The sequence below is a fragment of the Saccopteryx leptura genome, chromosome 4 (assembly GCF_036850995.1).
Source record: "Saccopteryx leptura isolate mSacLep1 chromosome 4, mSacLep1_pri_phased_curated, whole genome shotgun sequence".
NCBI lineage: Eukaryota > Metazoa > Chordata > Mammalia > Chiroptera > Emballonuridae > Saccopteryx > Saccopteryx leptura.
Window position 1 is genome coordinate 54,449,791 of NC_089506.1, and position 23,971 is coordinate 54,473,761.

The following is a 23,971-nucleotide window of genomic DNA, read 5'->3' on the forward strand; positions in this document are numbered from 1 at the left end:
CCTCAGTTCATTTGAATGAATATGGCCACCAGCAAGTCCAAACTTTGTAGGTCCTCAGAGGTCAAGGAGAGCAACTAGATGATCCTAGAACCTTAGTGCAATTCCAAATCCCAGGAAGAAGGTTCAGTTGAGTCAGGAGACCATCCTGGGGCCTGTCAAGAGTGGGTCAAGTTAGTAAGATGATAAAGTGTAGGGTAGTCTGGGCCCTGGCTGGTTGGCTCAGTGGTAGAGCGTCGGCCTGGCGTGCGGGGGACCCGGATTCGATTCCCGGCCAGGGCACATAGGAGAAGCGCCCATTTGCTTCTCCACCCCTCCCCCTCTCCTTCCTCTCTGTCTCTCTCTTCCCCTTCTGCAGCCGAGACTCCATTGGAGCAAAGATGGCCCGGACGCTGGGGATGGCTCCTTGGCCTCTGCCCCAGGCACTAGAGTGGCTCTGGTCTCGGCAGAGCAATGCCCCGGAGGGGCAGAGCATCGCCCCCTGGTGGACAGAGCGTTGCCCCTGGAGGACGTGCCGGGTGGATCCTGGTCGGGCGCATGCGGGGGGAGTCTGTCTGACTGTCTCTCCCTGTTTCCAGCTTCAGAAAAATACAAAAAAAAAAAAAAAAAAAAAAGTGTAGGGTAGTCTGGTCATATAAAACTGTAAGTATCCACTAAAATAAATTTGGTTCTCATTCCATGTTGGTATATTCTTTTAAAAGGTTATATATCCACTCATTGTATTTAAAAAGTGTGACAGTATTAGTAGACATTTATACTGGGTCCAGTTTTTCATTACTATGAGCAATATAGCAATGAACATACAGTTACCTATATTATACATTATGGAATATGGGGATCATGGGATATGTTCATTTGAATTTTGCATATATATTATCAATTTGCCCACTAAAAAGGTAACAAATGACACCTCTACATATACTGGGTATTCCCATTCTTTTTAGGCTCTGCCAACACAAAAAAACAGGTTTTTATTCACCTATTTGACAACATTTAATGATGGTTTACTCTGTTCCAGGTTTGATCCTAGGGCTTTGGGATTTTTATCAGGAAACAAGGCCCCTGCCCTCATAAAGCAGGGGCAAGCAATTCAATATAAATTATTATAACTATTATGGAGAAAAATTAAGGGTAAAGTGGTTCGCCAGGGCTGGGGTAGTTTGCTATTTTAAATGGCGTGGTAAAAGGGCTTTCTAACAGGGTAACATTCAAGCTCAGAATTGAAGTAAGGGTAAATCCTAGTCAGACATCGGGGAAACAGCATCCAGGCCTAAGGGAAGTGGCAAGCCAGGTAAATTCAAGGAAAAGCAAGAACAGAGGCTAGGGCAGAGTAGGAAACGATCTAAGAGTAAGAGCTAGGAAACATTTTTACCATGATTGCAAGCAGCTTGCTCTGTTTGTAATAGTAACAACAACAGCAACAGATCATTTTTGCTATTCCAACCTCCCATCTATACTATGCAAGAGAATTCCCCAGAAGTTCTCAACTCAGCAAGTGCTAATCTGTGGAGATCGCTGTAGTAAAAGAATGGGAAGAAGGTAGTCATTCAAAACTCCGACCATCTGTGTAAGACCTAATTCAGGCTGGTGGCAGCCCAGAAAACGGTCTAGACCCCACTTTCTCATAGACTCCCTAATATCTCCTAACATAGCTGCGATACAGAACATCTGCGCCTGCGCAAAGGCTCGCCGGCGTTTGCGCACCCGGTGATTCTGCCCAGCCCTTCAATGGGCGGGGATAAATCAATTACGCCCGGAAGCCGACGCTGCCCCCGTTAACGTGTCGGGGGAACAAGACGCGTCGTAAAAGGTCGCGGTGGAATTTTTATAGAGTCCTGGCGCTTTACGGATTCAGGCAGTGCTGAGCCGAAAGATGTCAGCTGTGGGGCCGGTGGGTTCTGTGGCTCCTCCCGGGAGCTTTGCGAAGCGGGTCCTGGTGACTGGAGGTGCTGGTTTCATGTAGGTAACGGCGTTGCTGGCCGAATAGGGGATCCCTGGAAACCCCAACCTTTTCCTGCGGCTCTGCTTGTCCTTGGCAACTTGGGACCAGCTTTGGGTGTCTGATAAGGGGAGGGTCTTAATGCACGACCAGGATCTTCCTACTTTCTTCTTTCCCGGCCTGCGAAGACCTGGTTCCTTTGAAACTGCGACTTCTTTAAAACACCCTTCCCCCAAATCAAAGGTGCTGGGTGCTCTCCGCCCTCCTACTTGGCCCGAGATGTACGTGTCACACTCTTACGAATACGTACAGAATTATAGTAAGCTTCTCAACCCTCCTGAATCTCCACCCCATCTCTACTTCACAGGCCTTATACATGCACCAAAAATCACTTTTTTTAATATAACAGCGCACGCATTTATTCAGCCTACTGAAAAACCCTCCCGGTACTAAGCATTTGACGCCTCTTTCCCTCGTATACCGGCAGTCAGAAAGTCCTCTCTCCGTACTTCCAAACTATCCTCAAGGCCATTTCTCACCTCCCTTCCCCGTCTACCCAAGCCCATGTTACTGTCTTCTTTTGCCACACTACTACTGTACAACTGTAGCCTTCTGATTGGTCATGGTGCTTCCAAGTCCGTTCCTCACAAGCCAGTATTATTAAGTAAAAGTTTATAAAAGTTTTACTCCAGTGTCAGACATAGACTAAAATCCAAACTCTTTACCATGTCTAGAAGACTGGCAAGTGCCCCAAGCACCACTTTTCCAGCCTTATCTGCCAGGCTACCCTTTGCTTTTCTGTGCCTGACACGCTTACCATCTTGCTGTCCCTGGAACATACAAGCCTCCTTTCTTGGGCCTCTGTACTTGCTTCTCCTTTGCTTAGTCTGTTTGCATCACTCAGTTGAGATGTTTGTTCAGATAGCTCCTCAGAGAGACCTTATTGGACCACCCTATCTAAAATACCCCTTTCCCTACTGACACCCTTATCACTACTGAAATTGTATTGTGTATTGCGCTTACTTGTTTATTGCTTGCCTCCTCCCCACTTTAGAATGTAAATTGAATAAGGGCAGAAACTGTTGTTCTCTCAGCACTTGGAAGAATGTCCGGCTCATTTTATAAGGGTCTATTATAATTATTGGATGTATGAATATTTAAGTACAAACAAACTCTCCCAGTGTCTAGTGGAATAAGAGGAACATGGGACTCTTTCTCCCACCCCTCAGCCCATTGTCACATTAACTCTTCCCTTCTGATCTGACAGTGACTTGGAGGAGGGTACCAGGTAGGCAAGTTTCACTAATGAAGCTAGGAGTACGGACATAAAAGGGCGGTGCTGGTGTGATAGTGCTGGTCCAGCAGGGGCATTTCTAAAAAATGCTATGAAAGGGCTGTCAGGTACAAACTCATAATTTGGTTGAAGGCTGCCCTTGTTCCTGCCCTGTTTGTATATGTGATAAAATCTGGTAAATCATCTCACTGAGTTGCACCTGTGGTTCCACTTCAGGGTCCTGTAAGCCCAGGAGCCAATGTGGATATCCAACTCAGGATTTTTTTCAGCTTGGAAATCTAGGTTTAGTCTAGGAACCCCTGATTTACACCATCATATTTTTGTACCAAAATATAGGAATTGCAGTAAGACTACTGTGAAACAGACAATTCCTATGCTCATACTAACGTAATTTTACATAATTAAACCTACAGTCTCTGAAAAGGCTCATTATTTCCATTTTCACCGACCACCAGCCATGGTATTTATCTTCTTGCTTTGCTCCTGTCCTCAAAGCATGCATGGTCAGATCATTTGGTTAAACTAATTTTTCCTTATACCCAGGACCAGTAGATGCTCTGAACAGGGAATATAGGCTTTGTGTATTGATACTGTTGACAAGGCTAGTGAAAAGTATGTGTGTGTATATTCAGTAAGTTATATTTCCTGCAAAAATATAAAAGTCTCCTTGAATAATTTCCTAATATTTGACTGCTTAGGGTAATATTTAAGAATTTATGGGAAAGGTCAAATTTTCTACTAACAAGATATACTTTTTTCTCATAGTGCATCACATGTGATTGTCTCTTTAGTAGAAGGTTATCCAAATTATATGATCGTAAATCTAGACAAGGTGAGTTTTATAAAAATGAGCTTCATGCACTGAAACTTAATGTATAAATATTTTTAAAAGTATTAGAATCCTATCATGCTGATATTTTAGTTTCTTATTTAGTCATTTTAGCAACTTAGTCATGTGTTCATGCTGTATTTAATCTTATATAAAGACTTTTGAAACTTTATTATGGTAGCCCATAAAGTAAGGTGGTTTTTTGGTTTTTTGTTTGTTTTACAGAGACAGAGAGAGAGTCAGAGAGAGGGATAGATAGGGACAGACAGGAACGGAGAGAGATGAGAAGCATCAATCATCAATTTTTCGTTGTGGCACTTTAGTTGTTCATTGATTGCTTTCCCATATGTGCCTTGTCCGTGGGCCTTCAGCAGACCAAGTAACCCCTTGCTCAAGCCAGCGACCTTGGGTCCAAGCTGGTGAGCTTTGCTCAAACCAGATGAGCCCACGCTCAAGCCGGGGACCTCAGGGTCTCGAACCTGGGTCCTCCGCATCCTAGTCCTATGCTCTATCCACTGCGCCACCGCCTGGTCAGGCAAAGTAAGGTTTTTTAGAGCAGTATTTTTACCAAAAAGAAGAAAAAGAAATCTTCAACCTAAATTCAATGTTTAGTGTTATCTTGTGATTATTAGTCTTTTCTGGAGTTGAAATATTTTGACTATTTGATTATCTAAATGCCACCTCATGGAAAATTATATATATATATATATATTTAAAATTAAAATGTAATTAAATTAATTTAACTTTGAGAATTTTTCTGTATAATTGGAGTTTTCCTTGAGAGTGAAAGTCATGATTGGTAATCACTGAATTTTTTATTTTAAACACAAGATGCAGTTAGTTACCTTCATTTCATAAAACATAATAGTAAAAATGTATAGTCAAAGGATAACCGATAACTGTTAAGTCTTAGGAATTTTTACCTGTCCTACTGTCATGGACAGTAATTTTTTTCCCACATCTCTATACTGATTTACCAGCAGTTAACTCAAAAAAAAAGTATAAGGAGTTATAATTTGTGTAACACAAGTGTCATTGTTCTCAAGCATTAATTTTTCAGTAAGAAATGGTAAACTTTTCTAGCCACCAGGGTCTGGAGGCACATCTGGGTAGGAAAAAATTTTAAAGGAGAGAGTTAACGAGTGATATATATATTTTTGTATTTTGAAATGATAACAAAATTACATGTTTCTGTTTTCTTTTTTTTACTTTAAGATATTAGAAATTTCTAAAAATACAAAAAGCAAATATTTTAAGAAGACATGTTCTTGTATTACAATCAAAACATCTATATTCTTTAAAGTAAATTCCTACTTTATAGGAAAAGCTAAGCTATTATCACTTTTTGTGTTGTTTCTCTACCCTCCCTTCTCCTTACTTATTTTAAGCTGGATTACTGTGCAAGTTTGAAGAATCTTGAAACCATTTCTAGCAAACAAAACTACAAATTTATACAGGTATGAAAGTTTTTCCTAATTATATACGTAAATATTATACTGTACCTCTTTAGTCAGACATTGTATCTTCCTTCTTTACAAACTCCTGTGATATGGGCTTGGAAAGCATGCTAGTTAAAGATTTTTTAGTTTCCAGAAGTACCACATGCTATAGAGAGTACTACTTTTAGGTTGATACCATATATCAACATGGTATCATGTGATTAAAGATGCCTTGGCAGATCTATCACTGAACTTACATGGTTTGTGATTTTTACGTCCTCACTATTTTTCTTAATAAGGCCTTGCTGGGATTTAAAAAGATTGGCATAAAGTGGGGTGTTACTTAGGTCAGCCAGCAGCCAAAGAGCCCACCAGGTAGCCAGTAGGATAGTCTTTTCCCTTGAAAGTTGGAAGGCTGATTCTAGCCTGCCTGTGCGCCTCTCTCTCTCTGTCTCTCTCTGTCTCTCTCTCTCCATATATATTTGCCCCAAGCTCTATCCGCTGAGCCACTGGTCAAGGCCAATAGTCATTTTTTTTTATTTTTTGACAGAGTCAGAGAGAGGGATAGATAGGGACAAATAGACAGGAAGGGAGAGAGATGAGAAGCATCAATCATCAGTTTTTTGTTGTGACACCTTAGTTGTTCATTGATTGCTTTCTCATATGTTCCTTGACCGTGGGGCTACAGCAGACTGAGTAACCCCTTGCTCAAGCCAGTGACCTTGGGTCCTAGCTGGTGAACTTGGCTCAAAGCAGATGAGCCCGCACTCAAGCCGGCGACCTCGGGGTCTCGAACCTGGCTCCTCTGCATCTCAGTCCGACGCTCTATCCACTGTGCCACCGCCTGGTCTGGCCAACAGGCACTCTTAAAAAGAGTCCCAAGTATAAACCAGAGAGCCAGGTTATTAATTTGCAAAGGGAATGTTTAATGTCAAATGCAACTATGTATCCTATGGTTTACTTCCTTTATTTTAGTTATTCTAGAAACACTCTTTTTAAACACAAATTTGAAGAATATACTGAGCAAACATTTCATAATTCTTTTCTTCTTTTTGAAAGTGTTTCCTTCAGTTGCCAAAGAATTATTGAGAATATGTATTTTTAGAACTACACATATAAGATCAAAAGTACTATACTTATAAGTTTACTTAGTTGTGACTGAATGCATTTTTTGAAATGTCATTCCAGTTGTAAAACCTTAAATATATTTCAATAATGGTTATCTCAATCATTAGGAAAATATGTTTAACATTTTTCCTGTTAACATGGTGACCTTGCCTGATCAGGTGGTGGTGCAGTGGATAGAGCTTCAGCCTGGGATGCTGAGGACCCGGTTTGAAACACCAAGGTCGCCGGCTTGAGTGCGGGGTCTCTGGCTTGAGTGTGAAATCATAGACATGACCACATGGTCACTGGCTTGAGCCCAAAGGTTGCTGGCTTGAACCCAAGGTCATTGGCTTGAGCAAGGGGTCACTGGCTTGGCTGGAGCCCCCAGTCAAGGCACGTATGAGAAAGCAATCAATGGACAACTAAGGTGCGGCAGCTATGAGTTGATGCTTCTCATCTTTCTCCCTTCCTGTTTACCTGTCTCTCTCTCTCTCTTAAAACAAAACAAAACAACACATAGAGATCTTAGGTTGGCAAGAATGTTACAGAAAAAATCTAGCACAGTCCTTAGTAATAGTTAGTGCTCAATAAAATAGTAGTTTAGACATTTATTTGCAAAAAAATTTTTTGAATTGAGTATTTTATATCCTAGGATGCTGAATAAAATACATCACTTACTATTGTACTTATGTGACCCTTCAGTTGAATTTTTAAGATATTCTCTATTAAACTGGGGGAGGGGGTGGATTAATTCTTTTCTTCCATTTTGTTTTTTAGACATTAAAATGGTTCTTATGAATTAGAACGCTCAATGAAACTTTCATATTTGCTTTTTAAATAGGGTGACATATGTGATTCTCACTTTGTGAAACTGCTTTTTGAAACAGAGAAAATAGATATAGTACTGCATTTTGCTGCACAAACACATGTAGGTAAGCATTGTTTTATGTTACAGTTATAATGGGAAAATGATTTTTTCCAGTGGCTTATTAGCCTAAATCAAAGTCTAGTAGTGGGGGTGAACAAGTAGATACTTAATATGTGTCTTTGAAAGCTCTACCAGAAAAAGAAGCCAGTGGTCACTCTGTCATCAAGATAGTTCGGGCTTTTCAGGTCACTTTTATTAGTGTACGTTGAAATGTAACCTTGAATGCTATCTTAAAACTGTGAGTTTAAGCCCTGGCCGGTTGGCTCAGAGGTAGAGCGTTGGCCTAGCGTGCAGAGGACCAGGGTTCGATTCCCGGCCAGGGCACACAGGAGAAGCGCCCATTTGCTTCTCCACCCCTCCGCCGCGCCTTCCTCTCTGTCTCTCTCTTCCCCTCCCGCAGCCAAGGCTCCATTGGACAAAGATGGCCCGGGCGCTGGGGATGGCTCCTTGGCCTCTGCCCCAGGCGCTAGAGTGGCTCTGGTTGCAACATGGCGACGCCCAGGGTGGGCAGAGCGTCGCCCCATGGTGGGCGTGCCGGTGGATCCCGGTCGGGCGCATGCGGGAGTCTGTCTGACTGTCTCTCCCTGTTTCCAGCTTCAGAAAAATGCAAAAAAATTAAAAACAAAACAAAAACAAAAACTGTGAGTTTAACCAAATTCATCATAGTAATTACTTCTGAGGAGACATTGAAACTATATTTTTTATCTTGTTTTTTTTAAGCTAAGTATTGGATACACATTTGAACATTATATTATTTGTGCTGTTTTTTCCATCTGAGAGTTTTCTAATAATATGTCTAACATTTTACATTGTGAAATATAGCATATTCGGAAGAATTTAGAAGTCATACTCATGTAATGGTCACTGAGACAAAGATCGAATGTTGCTGAACCCTCTTTAGTGTAGTATTACTACGCTTTAACCTGATTTTAAAGTTAGCATTTCCTTTGGTTTTCTCTACAGTTCTGCTGTCTATATATAAATATTTATCCCTAAACAGTATAAGTTAGTTTTGCCTGTTTTTACAATTTTATAAATATGTATATATAAAAAAAATGTAGGTTTTGGGGTCTTTTTTATTCAGATAGATTCATGTTGTTGGATGTAGGTATAATTTGTTCATTTTCAGTGACATAAAATATTCTTTTATTCTCAGCGCGTACCACAATTTGTATATTAATTTTACTCTTGATGGACATTTGGATTGTTTACACTTTGGGCAATTTTGAACAATACTACTATGGATATTCTTACACATGTATCTTGGTACATATAAATACACATAGTATATATTTCTGTCAGTATATAACTAGAATCATAAGATCTGCACACTTCAGCATTAAACTTACCACACAACTTATATTTAGAAGAGTAGCTTTTAATCCCTATGTTCTCCTCTGTCCCCTGTTGATAACTTTATATGCTTTAATTTAAAGTTTATTTTTCCTCTTTAAAAAAAGATGCATAATCTACTGCTTTTAAGAGAAATGGTAGTCTAGTATACTCATCTTTCTCCATCTTTTTATATAGTACAGTGTGTCTAGGAGATCATTCTAAACAATGTAAAGATATTCCTCATTCTATTTTTAATTTTCATGGTACTCCATTGTATGGATGTACCATGATAGGGCTTATTTCCTACATTTTGCTTTTCTTTTTAATAGTGCTATAGTGGTTGGCTTTGTGCCTGTGTCTTTTTTATATCTGTCAGTTGACACTGGAAGTATTTCTAGAAGTAGGCTTGCAAGGCATATTCATTTTGCATGGGGCTACCAAAACAAAATACCGCAGACTGCGGGCTTAAAGAGCAGACATTGATTTCTCACAGTTTTGAAGGCTGCGGGACCAAGATTAAGGTGCCGGCAGGTGTGGTTCCTTTTCCGCAGGCTTCTTTCTCTTCTTGGATTGCAGGTGACAGCCTTCTCACTACGTTCTTACATGGTCTCTGTGGGTCTCGAGTGTCTCTTTTTGTGTCCACATTCCCTCTTTTAAAGACACCAGTCAGACTGGATTATTGAGCACCCCACTGGCGTTGCTTTAACTAATCACCTTTTTAAAATCCTGGGCTAATGGTTTTCAACCTTTTTCATCTCACGGAACACATAAATTAATTACTAACATGCTCAAGCACACCAAAAAAATACATTTTTTGCTGATCTGACAAAAAAAATAGGTATAATTTTGATTCATTCACACCAGACACTTATTGTGTTGGCTGTTGTCATTTCTTTATTTGAAAATCAAAGGGAGAAGTGGTCAGTGTCCCTGACTAAATAGTCAGGTATTGCATTTTTTAAAAATTCTTGCAGCATCCTGGTTGAAATCTGCTGCCCTAGGTAAATACAGTCACTTCTGAAGCACTGGGGTTTAGGGCTCCAATATGAATTTTGAGGGAGCACAATTCAGCCCCCTAACACTGAGTTAAAGTGTAAAAACATATGTAATTCACCTAGCTATTGGAAAATTTTCTTCGTTGGGGTGTAAACACTTTGTATACTCATTTCCAATGTATAAAGAATCTTTTTTCTTATAGTCTTACTAATAAAACGTAGTATTGTCAATTAAAAAAAATTTTTTTGCCAATCTGGTAGGTAAGAAATAGTATCTATAAGTTTTTAATTTGGATTTCTTTTATTGTAATGAGATTGAGCATCTTAAGCTTAAGGACCTTTGTATTTCTCATCTAAACTATTTGTTTATGCTGCCCATTTTACCATAGAATTGTTACTTATTTTTAGAGCTTCCTTATAGAATGGTTATATTAACATTTTGTTTCTGATAAATTCAGATGTTTTTTCCAGTTTGTTATTTGTCTTCTTTGTAGATTTTTCTTAAACCATAGAAGAATTTTTATGTAGTCAAATTTATTAATTTCTTTTCTTTTGCTTCTGTATTGTGAGCCATAATTAGAAAAGTTTCCCTCATTCCCAGATTATAGAGAATTGATTCTTTAAAGTGAATTTATTTTAAAATAATTTATCCAACAGTTTTCAGTAATAACAGTTTGAACTGAAAAACAGCCTTCTAGCTTAAACTGAAAGTTTCAAAATTGTCTTAAATTTAAAAATATTTTAAATTTAGATGTATCATTTATTTTTCTCCCTTTGGAATTAAAAGTGTTTCCCACACATTTAACACTGATGGTTTTCTAGGTTCTAAGAATTTACACATATGATGTAATTTAGGTTTAAAAAATCCAAATGGCCATGTGTTTTTCTGTTATTTTTGAAACTATTGCATTTGTTGTGAATGAACTAAATAGAGTTTCCTTAAACCTGAGTCTATGGTTTGGTGTTTGTTTTGTCCTTTGGATGGGATTATTCTAGCTTTTTCTCTCTTTTTCAGATCTTTCGTTTGTACATGCCATTGAGTTTACATATGTTAATGTTTATGGCACTCACGTTTTGGTAAGTGCTGCTCATGAAGCCAGAGTGGAGAAATTTATTTATGTCAGTACAGATGAAGTATATGGAGGCAGTCTTGATAAGGTAAGCTTAGGAAATGTATATTTCACCTACTAGCCATGGACCATGTAACAAATCTGTCTTATCAAAACCAACTCTGAAACTAAAAATCTTTTGCACAGCAAAACATACCTTTAACAAAATAAAAAGACAATCCACACAATGGGAGAACATATTCACCATTACGACTGATAAGGGGTTAATAACCAAAAATTTATGAAGAACTTCTAAAAATCAATACCAGAAAGGTAAACAATTTAATTAGAAAATGGGCAAAATAACTGAATAGACACTTCTCCACAGAGGACATACAGATGGCCAATAGGCATATGAAAAAGTGCTCAACATCACTAATCATTAGAGAAATGCAGACTAAAACCACAATGAGACATCACTTCACACGGTCAGAATGGCACTCATCAACAAAACAACACACAATAAGTGCTGGCGAGGGTGTGGAGAAAAGGGAACCCTCCTGCACTGCTGGTGGGAATGCAGACTGGTGCAGCCACTGTGGAAAACAATATAGAGATTCCTCAAAAAATTAAAAATGGAACTACCTTTTGATTCAGCCATCCCACTTTTAGGAATATATCCCAAGAACACCACATCAGTGATTCAAAAGGAGAAATGTACCCCTATGTTTATGGCAGCATTGTTCACAATAGCCAAGATCTGGAAACAGCCCAAGTGTCCATCAGTGGATGAGTAGATTAAAAAACAGTGGTACATATACACATACTAGAATATTACATGGCAATGAAAAAGAAGGAAATCTTACCTTTTTGGACCTGGAAATTATTACATTAAGTGAAATAAACCAGGCAGAGAATGACAAATATAATCTCATTTATATGTGGAATCTAATGAACATGGTGAACTGAGGAAAGAAATAGAGGCAGAGGCGGGGTCACAGAGACCAGAGGGACAGCTGTAAGAGGGAAGGGGGATGAGGGGATGGGATCAGAAAAGGTGAAGGGATTAGTGAAACTATATATACGTAACACAGATACAGATAACAGGACAGCAAGTCCCAGAGGGAAGGGGGGAGGGAGTCAGGTTCAGGGGGGCATGATGGGGGCATGTTGTTGGCCAGTGAGGGTGTTATATAGAGTGGGGCACTTGAATTTAAGTTAACACAATAAACTTAAAAATTTAATAATTAAAAAAACCTACTCGACTTTTTTTCATCCTCTGATTATACATCCTTATTGGACTCTAATTGTCATTCCATCATGCCTTCTGTTCAAATCAAATAATGCCACCCCAATGGCAACAGCAGTCCACTGGGTACAGATTATGTGTAATTTGACTGATAGTATTTTACAAGAGGGCAGCAGATTTCATCTTTTTGTCGCAGTCTTACATACACGATGAATGTTATTCCTTGGGGCCAGAGCATGTGTAAGTACGCTGCAGCATACTGCCTGGTCACACAGCAGAGCACACTGGAGTGCCAAGGGGTTAGTGTGAAATTAGTGAAGAAACTAGAACTTGTTCTCATTTATTCTTCATTTGTAAATGTCATTCTTTTTATGCAAAGAGATGGGTCCATTTTCCAGCCTGTATTTTTCATGGTCAGTAGTGACCTCTTTATGTTTTGTTTTATTTTTTTATTTTTACCAAAACACATGTATAGTGAAAACAAGCAAGTAGTTTGAAAAATTTTATGAGAAAAAGCAGGCCCTGACCACTTCAATCTACAATCCCACCTCTGAGAAGCAACCATTTTCAGTTCTTGTAATTTTTATCTGGCTAACTTCTCTCTCCTGTTACCATGTCACCACATACAGATGTAACATAGTATCCAGAATGATTTTTTTTTTGACAGAGATAGAGAGATAGGGACAGACAGACAGGAAAGGAGAGAGACGAGAAGCATCAATTCTTCATTGCAGCACCTTAGTTGTTCATTGATTGCTTTCTCATATGTGCCTTGACTGGGGGTCTACAGCAGAGCGAGTGACCCCTTGCTGAAGCCAGCGACCTTGGGCTTCAAGCCAGCAACCTTTGGACCCAAGCCAGCAAACATGGGGTCATCTCTGATCCCACGCTCAAGCTGGATGAGCCCACGCTCAAGCCGGTAACCTTGGGGTTTCGAACCTGGGTCCTCCACGTCCTAGTCTGACGCTCTATCCATTGTACCACTGCCTGGTCAGGCAGTAGCCAAAATGATTTTTAAAATGTAAGAAAGATTATAACATGCTCAAAATCTATTAATGTTTTATGTTGGCTTTCAAGGTTCCAAATGTTCTGGCTTCCCTCTAGCTCCGACCTCATCTTCCATTTCTCTCTTGTCTCATGAAGCTCCTTGTAGTTCCTCTGAACAGACTTCTATCTCAGGGTGTTTGCTCTTGTTCTTCTGCCTCTTGCTTTATAGGGTTGAGGTGAACTTTAAATAGGTTACTACATTAAAGTGCTTAGAAAAATACTAGGCACATAGTTGGGGTTCATTAATTTTTTTTAATGTAGTGATTAACATTTAAAGTTTGTAATACATTTTTTGAGTTTTCTACATGGAAAGGATGTATAATACTTATTTTTTTTTAATTTATCTTTTTAAAATTAGGAATTTGATGAATCTTCACCCAAACAGCCAACAAATCCTTACGCATCATCTAAGGCAGCTGCTGAGTGTTTTGTGCAGTCTTACTGGGAACGATACAGAGTAAGAACTGATTTTAAAACTCTCGAATCATTTTTGTTTGGATTTAGGTATTAACACTTCAAGTTAACATTAGCAGTATTTCATTTCTAGCGTAGAGGACATATATTGAGAAAAGTTACATATTAAGGAATGTTAAAAAAACTGATTTTCGGCCCTGGCCGGTTGGCTCAGCGATAGAACGTCTGCCTGGCGTGTGGGGGACCCGGGTTCGATTCCCTGCCAGGGCACATAGGAGAAGCGCCCATTTGCTTCTCCACCCCCTCCCTCCTTCCTCTCTGTCTCTCTCTTCCCCTCCCGCAGCCAAGGCTCCATTGGAGCAAAGATGGCCTGGGCGCTGGGGATGGCTCCTTGGCCTCTGCCCCAGGCGCTAGAGTGGCTCTGGTTGCGGCAAAGCAATGCCCCAGATGGGCAGAGCGTTGCCCCTGGTGGGCGTGCCGGGTGGATTCCTGTCGGGCGCATGCGGGAGTCTGTCTGACTGTCTCTCCCCGTTTCCAGCTTCAGAAAAATACAAAAAAACAAAACAAAAAAAACAACTAATTTTCTATTGCATGTGTGCAAAGTAGGACTTACTTCTTGTTTCACTCATTATTTAAAGGAGTGATTTGTATATCTTCTCTTTCTACTTCAGTAATAGGTAGAGAGTTGCCTCCCTAGTGAAAAACCTGTTCCCAGGCATCCTCTGAGTGAAGGAAGACGGAGGGGGGCCGACTCCCTGCCTCCTGCGTGCTCCTCTGCATGGTTCACCTCTCTTGGCTCATGAATAGGAGGCAGATTTCCCAGGTGGCTCCGACAGTGTCAGTGTGGGAGCCTTACTAACTGAATTATCAGCTCGAACCCCCTCCATCGGGCTCCCCACTGATCCTCTGGGAGTTGCTAGGGACTGGGTCAGAATGGCGAGCCAAGGAATGAGTTAACCTGCTCTTGCCTATTGTGTCCTTTTCTCTTTTGTGGTAGGCTCTTTTATTTGTAAGGGTTGGCACATCAGGGAAGCCTACTTGAAGTTTAACATGTAACCAAACCTAGAGTCCTAAGTTGGGGGGGGGAGGGGTCTCTGAAATGATCAAGTGGAAATTTCCGTCTATCAAACTTATAAACCTGCCTTCACTATATTTATCTTTCCCGTGTCCCAGTAAAGAAAGGACTCCTCTTCTTCCTTTTGGAACCTCTTCCTTTATCTGAATCCCAGCCTCTCCTGTCTCTTCAGGAACCTTACATTAGAAAAAAATCCCTTTGCTTCTCTCCTTAAGGTGTGAAATTATTTATCCAAAAGTGCCATATTTTAAAACTGCTTAATTTTATATAATCATTATTTTGTAATCATTATTTTGGACCTTTCCAATACCTTACTATTGAATACTCTTTAAGTTTCCAGTTGTCATCACAAGAAGCAGTAATGTTTATGGACCACACCAATATCCAGAAAAGGTACATTTTACTTCTGAATTCAGAGTGCGTTTTAGTGATTATAACTCATTTGTAATAATCTCTCTTCAGTTACTTGTTCAAAGTTTATGTTGTAACTATATATAATTTTAAAATGCTATATAGGGCATGTGCAGAACTCATTGGAGCCGGAGTTTTTACCACTGGTTTACGGACCGGTACCAATTCGCCAGAAACTTCATGCTGGTCGGACTCTAATGTGCATACATCAGGGTGGGTAACTCTTTCACAGACCAGCACGAAATTTCTGGAAGACCAAGACCGGTCCGCGGACCAGTGTTTGAAAAACACTGATTTAGAAAGTTTGAAGACTTGAGCTTAAGTCCCTACTTAATATTCACCTGCCGTCATGTCCATAGGCCCTTAGAGCATCATCTTTAAATTGAGGGATCATCATAAGCTTGGAAAGGATTCTGAAGGGTTCAGTGAGATGACACGTGGAAATGCCTCGTACTTTGCGGATTCTCAAGCACTGCAGAGTCCTCCCTGCACTGCTGTCACGCTGCAGTTTAGACTCCGGTTTGTCAGTGATACAGGAGGCTTGTACAGAAACTTACCTTAGACCTCACAGCGATGAGATTTGGTATGGAACAAGCCTTTCCAAGTGGGCAGAGCCGCCATCCTAAATGAGCCACACTAGTCCCAGGATACCTCAACTGGAAATACTGACTTCAAAGGGCAGTTTTAGAAAACAGAACTTCAACACTAGTATTTGCTCAGTGAAGGCAAAAGGAAGAATGTGGCATGTAGTAGAGCTTTATCAAACCTATTTTATATTAAACCATTTTATTCATATTTTATGTAACCATTCTGTAAGCGAAGTGTTCCACAGAGAGACTATGTAGCTGGGGTCTTTGCAGAACATTGTTATTGTCTTGTTACTGTTCTGTATGAAATCCCCAAATAGGTCACATTAGCATCTTTCTCCTTTGATTCAGTTATATTGTTGGCACTTCTATTGAGTACAGTGTGTGGCCCCTGAAGAATAAGATGACTGAGGTTTGGTCCCTGTCTTCACTTATACCAATAACTGAAATGTACTGAGCTAAAGGCTGGAGTATAGCTCATAGACAGGACAAATAATTAAACAAAAGAAAGAAAAGAAAACGAAAAAAAATTTATCTTACATTCATATGATTAACTGGGTTGGAGTTCTCCAACCCCTCTAATTGTTGAAGGCCTGCATGTCTTCCAGAGAGTAGTACAAAGAGGGCATGAAGAGATGTAGTGAAAGGCTGAACATGCCTGCGTGGCTGGTTCTGTATCATTAAACCCAAGTCTAAGTGACTAGTGCTCTGTCTCTGCCTACGGTTAGAGACCCGGTTTTTTACTTCCAGCTTGTGTTAAGCTGTTTGCCCAAGGGAAACGGCCCTCACCATGCTCTGCTGGTATTAATATCTGCTTTTCTTAGTTTTTAGAGTATCTTTAACAGGTTTATTATAGATTTAGTAATTTCACCCTGTTTAACATAAATTTTCTTTGACTCCAACTCACTGGAACGTATTTTTTTATCAGTGTCACAGGCACTTATTGAGTAGCTGTTATATATAAAGCACAAGTAAGCTAGGATTCCTGCTTTATAAAATCAACACAGAAGTGAGATTGGTAATGAGATGAAATTGTTCATAAAGACTTTCCACTATATATTGTTTTATTTTCATATTTTTCTAGCCGATAACTTGTTTTTGTGAAATAGGAAGCTATCTTAGTTAGAGTTCCTTTACTTTTCAGAGTTAAAATAGATTTTTCTTGAACTCCTGATAAGAACTGGAATGTATCTAGATGTATATTTCTTAACAATAATAATGTTTTAATCTTATTATGAGTTCAGATTAGTACCAGTGTACAAATTCTCAAAGTCTGAAATGATGTTTAAATATTCTTTTAGGTTATTCCAAAATTTATATCTTTACTACAGCACAACAGGAAATGGTATGTTGTTATTTTCCTTTGTACCTGTGTTTTTCTGAGATGTCACTGATTTGGTGACAGTCTTTCTTGACAATCATGAAGTCTTAGAGTTGGAAGCCATAGAACTGAATGTCTCAACACATTTAAGAATTCCTTCTATTGTATAATCAGTTTCATAGTTTTTTAAATAAGTACCTGTAATTCATCTTTATAATTTATATCTAAGATATTTTCAGTTCTAAGTGAAGGGACTAAGCAAAAGAACCTCATAGACACAGACAGCAGCATAGAGACAGAGAAAAATATTTCAGTTCTCAAGTGATTTACTCTGGAACTTTCAGTTATTACATAAAATATGACAGCTATCTGTATATAACTGTTCTGTACTTTTTTGAAAGGATTAATTCATAGAATTGTAGATATTTCTTCAAAATGAATTTAAAGTATACAATTGATGATTATTCCTCGGGGGCAGGAATTTCTTAGGCGTTTTCCAATTTCCTGCTGAGTGCCCTCAGAAGATTTGGAAATTCTGTCATTGCTGTACTCTGTCTTAGGAAAGCTTACTCTTATATTTTATGATTCCCTTTATGTAATCTTTTTAGCTGTATTCATGGATCAGGACTTCAAACAAGAAATTTTCTTTATGCTACTGATGTAGTAGAAGCATTTCTCACTGTCCTCAAAAAGGGGAAGCCAGGTGAAATTTATAACATTGGAACCAATTTTGAAATGTCAGTTCTCCAGCTTGCCAAGGAACTAATACAACTGGTATGTATATATTGTGAAAGGGTACTATTTTCAAAATTGTCACTAATTTAGTGACAGTAATCACTAAGTCAATATGCTTACAGTTTATTTAATTGAAAACTGAATGAGTAATAAGTAAAATTTATAATTCTGTATACTGACAATTTTCAACCAGTGTGCCCTAAGAATTTTTAAAACATTCAGTAACTGACTGTTTAGTCAGAGGCACTGACCTCTTTTCCCTTAGACTGTCAAATAAAAAATGACAACAGCCAACACAATAGGTTTCCAGTGTGATTGAATCAAAATTATACCTATATTTTTGGTCATATTAGCAAAATATATATTTTTTTGGTGTGCTGCAGAATTTTAGTAATTAGTTAACGTGTGCAATGAAATGAAAAAGGTTGAAAATCACTGATGTATATCATCTATATGCTGAGATATATCATTTGAAATTATATCACTCATTAGTAATAGTTTTTCAGGAAAAAAATCCTAACATGTTAAATATACATAACTAATAAAAGACATACCTAATTTCAGAAATGTAAAATTGTGTGACCTAGAATCAAAGAACAATGAAAAAGAAATAATTATAGTATATTTGTGAACATCAATTGTAAATCTCAGGATTCAGTAGAAAGACTGAGTAAATTGAAAAACTTGTTTTCATCTGTACTATTCTCAGAATAGTCTGTATTCCTAATATGGGCTTTCCACACCAAACTATTGTTGGATACCAGCTGGGTGTCCTACAATTGAGCTCAATTCTGATATCTTCCTGGAGATAGCGTTAGGTCCCACAGGTCAGGAGTCAGTCCCACAAGACTGCCCTCAGTTCAGATGCCAGTTAGAAGATCCTAGGTGCCATCTGTGCTTCTGACCCACCAGCTATAAATCAGAGGTAATATGCTAGGGTGGCTCACAGAACTCAGGAAAATAGTTTACTTTCTAGATTATCATTTTATTACCCAGGCTGTAACTCAGGACAGCCAGGTGGAAGAGATGCATAGGGTAAGGTATGAGGGAAAGGGTCTGGAATATTTATGCTCTTTCTGGACACGCCTCTCTCCCAGCACTTCCACATGTTCAGCAGCCTAGAAGTGCTCCAAACCCTGTATTTTGGGGTTTTTTGATAGACTTCATTAAGTAGGCATTAATTGTCACGTTGGCCATTGGTGACTAACTCAACTGCCAGCATCACTTCTCCTTTCTCTCCCAGGTCTGAGGGGAGCGGGGCAGAGTTCTATTTCTCTCGTCACATGGTTTGTTCCCCTGGCAACCTGCCCCTATCCTTAGGGGCTTGCCAAAACTCTGTTACTAACGTGAACTGTGGTGTGGTCGAAAGGGACTTATTATAGATGGCAAAAGACACCTGTATCTCTCATCACACTGGAAATTCCCAGTGTTTTAGGAGCTCTGTGCCAGAAACAGGGATGACGACCAAACATGTATTTTTATTATAAATCACAATATCACACTGAGAAATGACCAAAAGCCAAAAAATTTATTTTCTGCCTTAGTATACAATATGTGTTCTTTTTTCCTTTTATTGATTTTAGAGAGAGAGGAACGGGGGAGAGAGAAAGAGGAACATCGATTTGTTGTTCCACTTATTTATGCATTCATTGGTTGATTCTTGTCTGTGCCCTGACCAGGGATCCAACTCACAAGCTTGGTGTAGGGACGACACAAACCAACTGAGCCATCGGCCAGGGCACTGTGTATTCTTTCTGAGCTTCAGACAGAATTTGGGTTGTAGAGTACAGAAAGTATTCCTAAAACACTGTTCATCTTAGCTGTCTCTCCTGCTTTCAGGAGCTTGTTTTCTTGTCTTTTGAATCTGCTATTGAATATAATTGCTATTCTCTTGTCTCATTTTATAATTTGATTCAAAAAACTTTTTCAATTTCAACAGATCAAAGAGACCAATTCAGAGTCTGAAATGGAAAACTGGGTTGATTATGTTAATGACAGGTGAGTAACAAGTCAAAACATTGGGGAAAGAAACTAGTTTGTTTGTTTTGAGTTTTCTGCTAAAATATTTTCTTCTAATTTTAAATGTCATGAGAATAAAGTATAGCATTATAACTTGCTGTATGATTTTTAAAAAGTTCCTGACCTAGCCCTGGCCAATTGGTTCAGTGGTAGAGTGTTGGCCTGGCTTGTGGAAACCCTGGGTTTGATACCCAGCCAGGGCACACAGGAGAAGCACCCATCTGCTTCTCCATCCCTCCCCCTCTCCTTTTTCTCTATCTCTCTCTTTCCCTCCCGCAACCAAGGCTCCTTTGGAGCAAAGTTGGCCTAGGCACTGAGGATGGCTCCATGGCTTCCACATCAGGTGCTAGAGTGGCTTAAGTTGCAATGGAGCAATGCCCCAGATGGGCAGAGCATCGCCCCCTGGTGGGCATGCTGGGTGGGTCCCGGTCAGGCACATGCAGGAGTCTGTCAGACTGCCTCCCTGCTTCTCACTTCAGAAAAAAAAAAGTTACCCTTCCCAAAGCTGAGGTTTCCTTGAGTGTGAAATAGACAAAATAATATGTTGCTTTTAAAAAGTATTTTAGGGTTTAATTATAATAGATACAAAGTACCCAACCCAGGGTATGGAACACAAGAGTTCTGATAAGGTTATATATATTTATTTATTCATTCATCATACCTAGATTGTGCTGAAATAAGAGAATCAACTACAAAGAGTATTAGGCATCTGGGATTATAGATGATTTTTAATATATATCTATATATACTTTATTTTATAAATTTTCTCTGATCATGTCGTTAGGTAGAATTTTTTGAGAAAAAAAGTTTGAATTATGGTAAAGATGAATGGCCACATTCTCTTTAATACTCAGATTTGTAAAGATATTCCACAGTGTCATTTTAACTCTGTTTTGTTTTCCAAGACCTACCAATGACATGAGATATCCAATGAAGTCAGAAAAAATACACGGCTTAGGATGGAGACCTAAAGTGCCTTGGAAAGAAGGCATAAAGAAAACAAGTATGTTATGAATTGGTTATTTGTGGGGCAGCGGGTTCAGAAAAATTTAAAGATAAAGTAGTTTATTTTTTGAACACTAAAAATTCAGAATATTGTGATGAATAATTTTTACTTTTCAAATTGTTACTTTAATGTATTTCTAGCAATAGTAATATATATTTTTAAGTATATATCTTGAATTTCATAGACTAACTTCTAATTAGTCTTCCTTTATCTTATTAGCATTTATGAGATACCTATTTCATTGATTCTCAGGTGCACATATTTACTTTTCATATCCTTGAAAGGTATGTGTTTGACTATCACTAGTATCCTAAAATTATTGTAACTTTTTCCTTTATTGTATGGAAAATAGTGGTCTATCTTAAGAAAAGTGGCGTCTTAGATTTGATGACATATGTGTAGTTGCAGTCTTTAATATCTTAAGTCTTTTTATATTACAATAAATAGGAAGCAAATTGACTATGTACAGAAATATCTATTAAAATATATATGAAGTCTATGTACATGTGTTAAAAGTTCTATTCAGAAATATACTTATGAAAAGAAATGTCCAGATATAAAAAGGTCTTGATTTAAATCTTAAAATACAAAGTACTTCTGTTGAATTTCAAAAACAAGTTCAAAGATAGTTAATCTTTTTTTCACTATAAAACTTTACAAACTATAGTATAGCAACATAATATAATTCACATATTAACAGAAGAAAACTCATCTCTCATTATGCCTGTAATGCAGTATTGCTACCTTTACAGGAATAAAATGTTGCACTTACTTTTTATAACTTTAAAACCAGTACAAATGACTTATCTCCTTTTCCCCCTGTGTTTCTTAAAATCAGAATGTCTTTAAACACTTTTATCAGCAAATTTGATATTGAAGCATTTGTGATGTTAAAAAAAAGTTGGTTTTTAAATCTGAATTTTAGTATGATGAAGTATCTTCTGATTAATCTCAGTTCAAAATCAAATTGTTTTCATCATTAGGCAACCCTTGCTTGCTGATAGGTGTTGGGCAAGACGTTTCTTACTTGGCAGGAACTCAGTAAATTTTGGTTAACTGATGTTTAATTTTTAATTTTTTTCTCTTGCTTTCTTCCTTTCAGTTGAGTGGTACAGAGAGAATTTTCACAACTGGAAGAATGCAGAAAAAGCATTAGAACCCTTTCCAGTAGAGCCATCATTTGTATAGTCTGGACAGTTTTTGGAAAAAGAAAATTATTCTACCTCGACAAGTGATATGAAATCAAGTGACCAAATGAAGCGTCTTTTATTTATTTGGAATTAGATTCGTGACTTTTTGTACAAAATTCAAATGCAAAATGCCTCAATCTTTGGAAAAGTTTCAGTATTGGCATGGGATTTAAATATCAAAATTCTTTCAGGAACATTTTCTGAATTAGGAACCCACAGTCATAGGAAGACTCCTTCATAGGAGTGGGCTGGGAAGGAGGGACCTCCTAGTTCTGAGAACAAGGGCAATAAGAGATCTGGACTGATGGCAGCTTTGCTGGCATTGAGCTCGGTCAGCTTCCCAGCCTTTCCCATTGCCTAGAGTCACTGAAGTTTTCCTTTTTAGGCAATATAGGATGAGATCTATGCCCTGACTTTTTTTTTTTTAAGGTATGATATTATGCTATAGTTTCTTTAAAAATGGAACAAAATGGAAGCACTTTTAAACTTTTGATAATCTTGTAACTGATTAAGTTAAATGGTTTTTAAAAGGACAGTTTTTATATTTTTAAAATCAGTCATTGAACTTGTGTTTACATAACCTTGTAACAGAAATTTTATCATGTTTTATCATATTTACCATATAAAATGATTTTATTTATAAAATCACTATTTTAATGTATTTAAAATAGAGTATGTTCTTTTAGTAATGTATGTTTTTATTTTGCTGTAGAAAAATTTTTAAAAACTTAATTATGTATTTTTAATTCCTCTCACCCCTGAAGCCTTTAAGATAATTTGAAAATGTAGCTGATTGGATATTGCGTTGAGAAAGGAAAAAGAGTCAAAGATTATGCTTTCTGGCTTCAGTACATAATTGGTGGTGGTTTGTGTGGTGGGAAGCAAGGTTATTAACGCAGAGGTTGGAGAGGGTGGGCGGGGGGATAGGAGTGAAAAGAGGAAGCAGATCCAAAATCAGGAAGAGGATTTGCCAAACAGAAATGAAACACAAACTGAAGTTGAACATTTGTAACTTCAGAATTCTGAGATACGTGAAAATAGACCGAGCCAGAATTGGGAATAGTATGAGTCAGGTCAGGCAAAAGGACTAGAGAGTGAGGCGGCCTGAAATGATGCTCCGCTGGTCTTTGCTGTGTAGGGAAGAACAAGCTTCCTGCAGGTAGTGTGGCTCCAGAGGAAATGGAGATGGCGGGCGGGCACAGGGGAAGCTGAGCAGAGCTCAGAGCCTGGGAAGTTACAGGCAGGTGGGACCAACTGACAGCAAATGGTCTGTGATGGAGTTTTGTAATTGAGGGCAGATGACAAAATAAAAGCACTTTGTGTCATTTGTTCTGTGTAGTTTGTTCTTGTACATACTTTTGTGTACACTTTTATTTCTAATTTTAATATATTTACTTTATTGTACATCTTATCTCAGGAGATGGCCTTGACAGACATTAATAACATATAATAAAAAATCAGTTTATAAAAAAAAATGCCAGAAAAATGTAAAAAGATTAACGCTCCAAATCATTTGTCACAGGGATATGCAAATTAAAATAACGAGATACACACCTATTAGCCCAGGGGTCTCAAACTCGCAGCCCGTGGGCCGCATCCGCCGAACACTTTTGTGCGGCCCGCAGACTAACCCACAAAGTTCAAAATATTTTGGATAAAATTAAGTAAGCCTAGGGGCCTACTTGTATTTTTCATTTCTCTAGCATCCTAGCTAGATATTAACTTAGTTAACAGCAGTTGTGATGCGAACTACAGTTTCTGGTCGTTTTGTGACACTGAGTAAACTGCATGTACGATTGTGCTTGTTGTACTGATTTTTTTTTTGTTTTCAACTGCAGTGAGAAAAGTGTTGCATAACAGTTGCCTTTTGTAGACCTAGTGCGGCCCCCCCGAACGGCTGTGATCTTGCTCTGCGGCCCACATGCTGAGTTGAGTTTGAGACCCCTGTATTAGCCCAAAATGACACCACCAAATGCTGACAAGTGATTCCACTTATTTGAGGTAT

The 23,971-nt window shown here is 38.5% G+C and overlaps 1 protein-coding gene across 1 annotated transcript; it reads left to right on the forward strand.

Annotated features, from left to right (window-relative positions):
• Positions 1-1,794: 1,794 nt before the first annotated feature.
• TGDS (TDP-glucose 4,6-dehydratase) lies at positions 1,795-23,282 on the forward strand. Its single transcript, XM_066380687.1, has 12 exons — positions 1,795-1,956; positions 3,996-4,062; positions 5,448-5,516; positions 7,447-7,537; positions 10,879-11,021; positions 13,567-13,665; positions 15,031-15,090; positions 16,997-17,040; positions 17,625-17,790; positions 19,691-19,749; positions 20,676-20,773; positions 21,879-23,282. The coding sequence occupies exons 1-12, from the start codon at positions 1,871-1,873 to the stop codon at positions 21,962-21,964; spliced, it is 1,068 nt and encodes a 355-aa protein (XP_066236784.1). The 5' UTR covers positions 1,795-1,870; the 3' UTR covers positions 21,965-23,282.
• The last annotated feature ends 689 nt before the right edge of the window (positions 23,283-23,971 follow it).

Bases quoted from the DNA above. Each gene is read 5' to 3' on its own strand.
- TGDS (XM_066380687.1), top strand. From the start codon at position 1,871: ATGTCAGCTGTGGGGCCGGTGGGTTCTGTGGCTCCTCCCGGGAGCTTT. The intron at 13,666-15,030 runs GTAAGAACTGAT...ATACTCTTTAAG, and splicing joins CTTACTGGGAACGATACAGA to TTTCCAGTTGTCATCACAAG. The intron at 19,750-20,675 runs GTGAGTAACAAG...TTGTTTTCCAAG, and splicing joins GTTGATTATGTTAATGACAG to ACCTACCAATGACATGAGAT.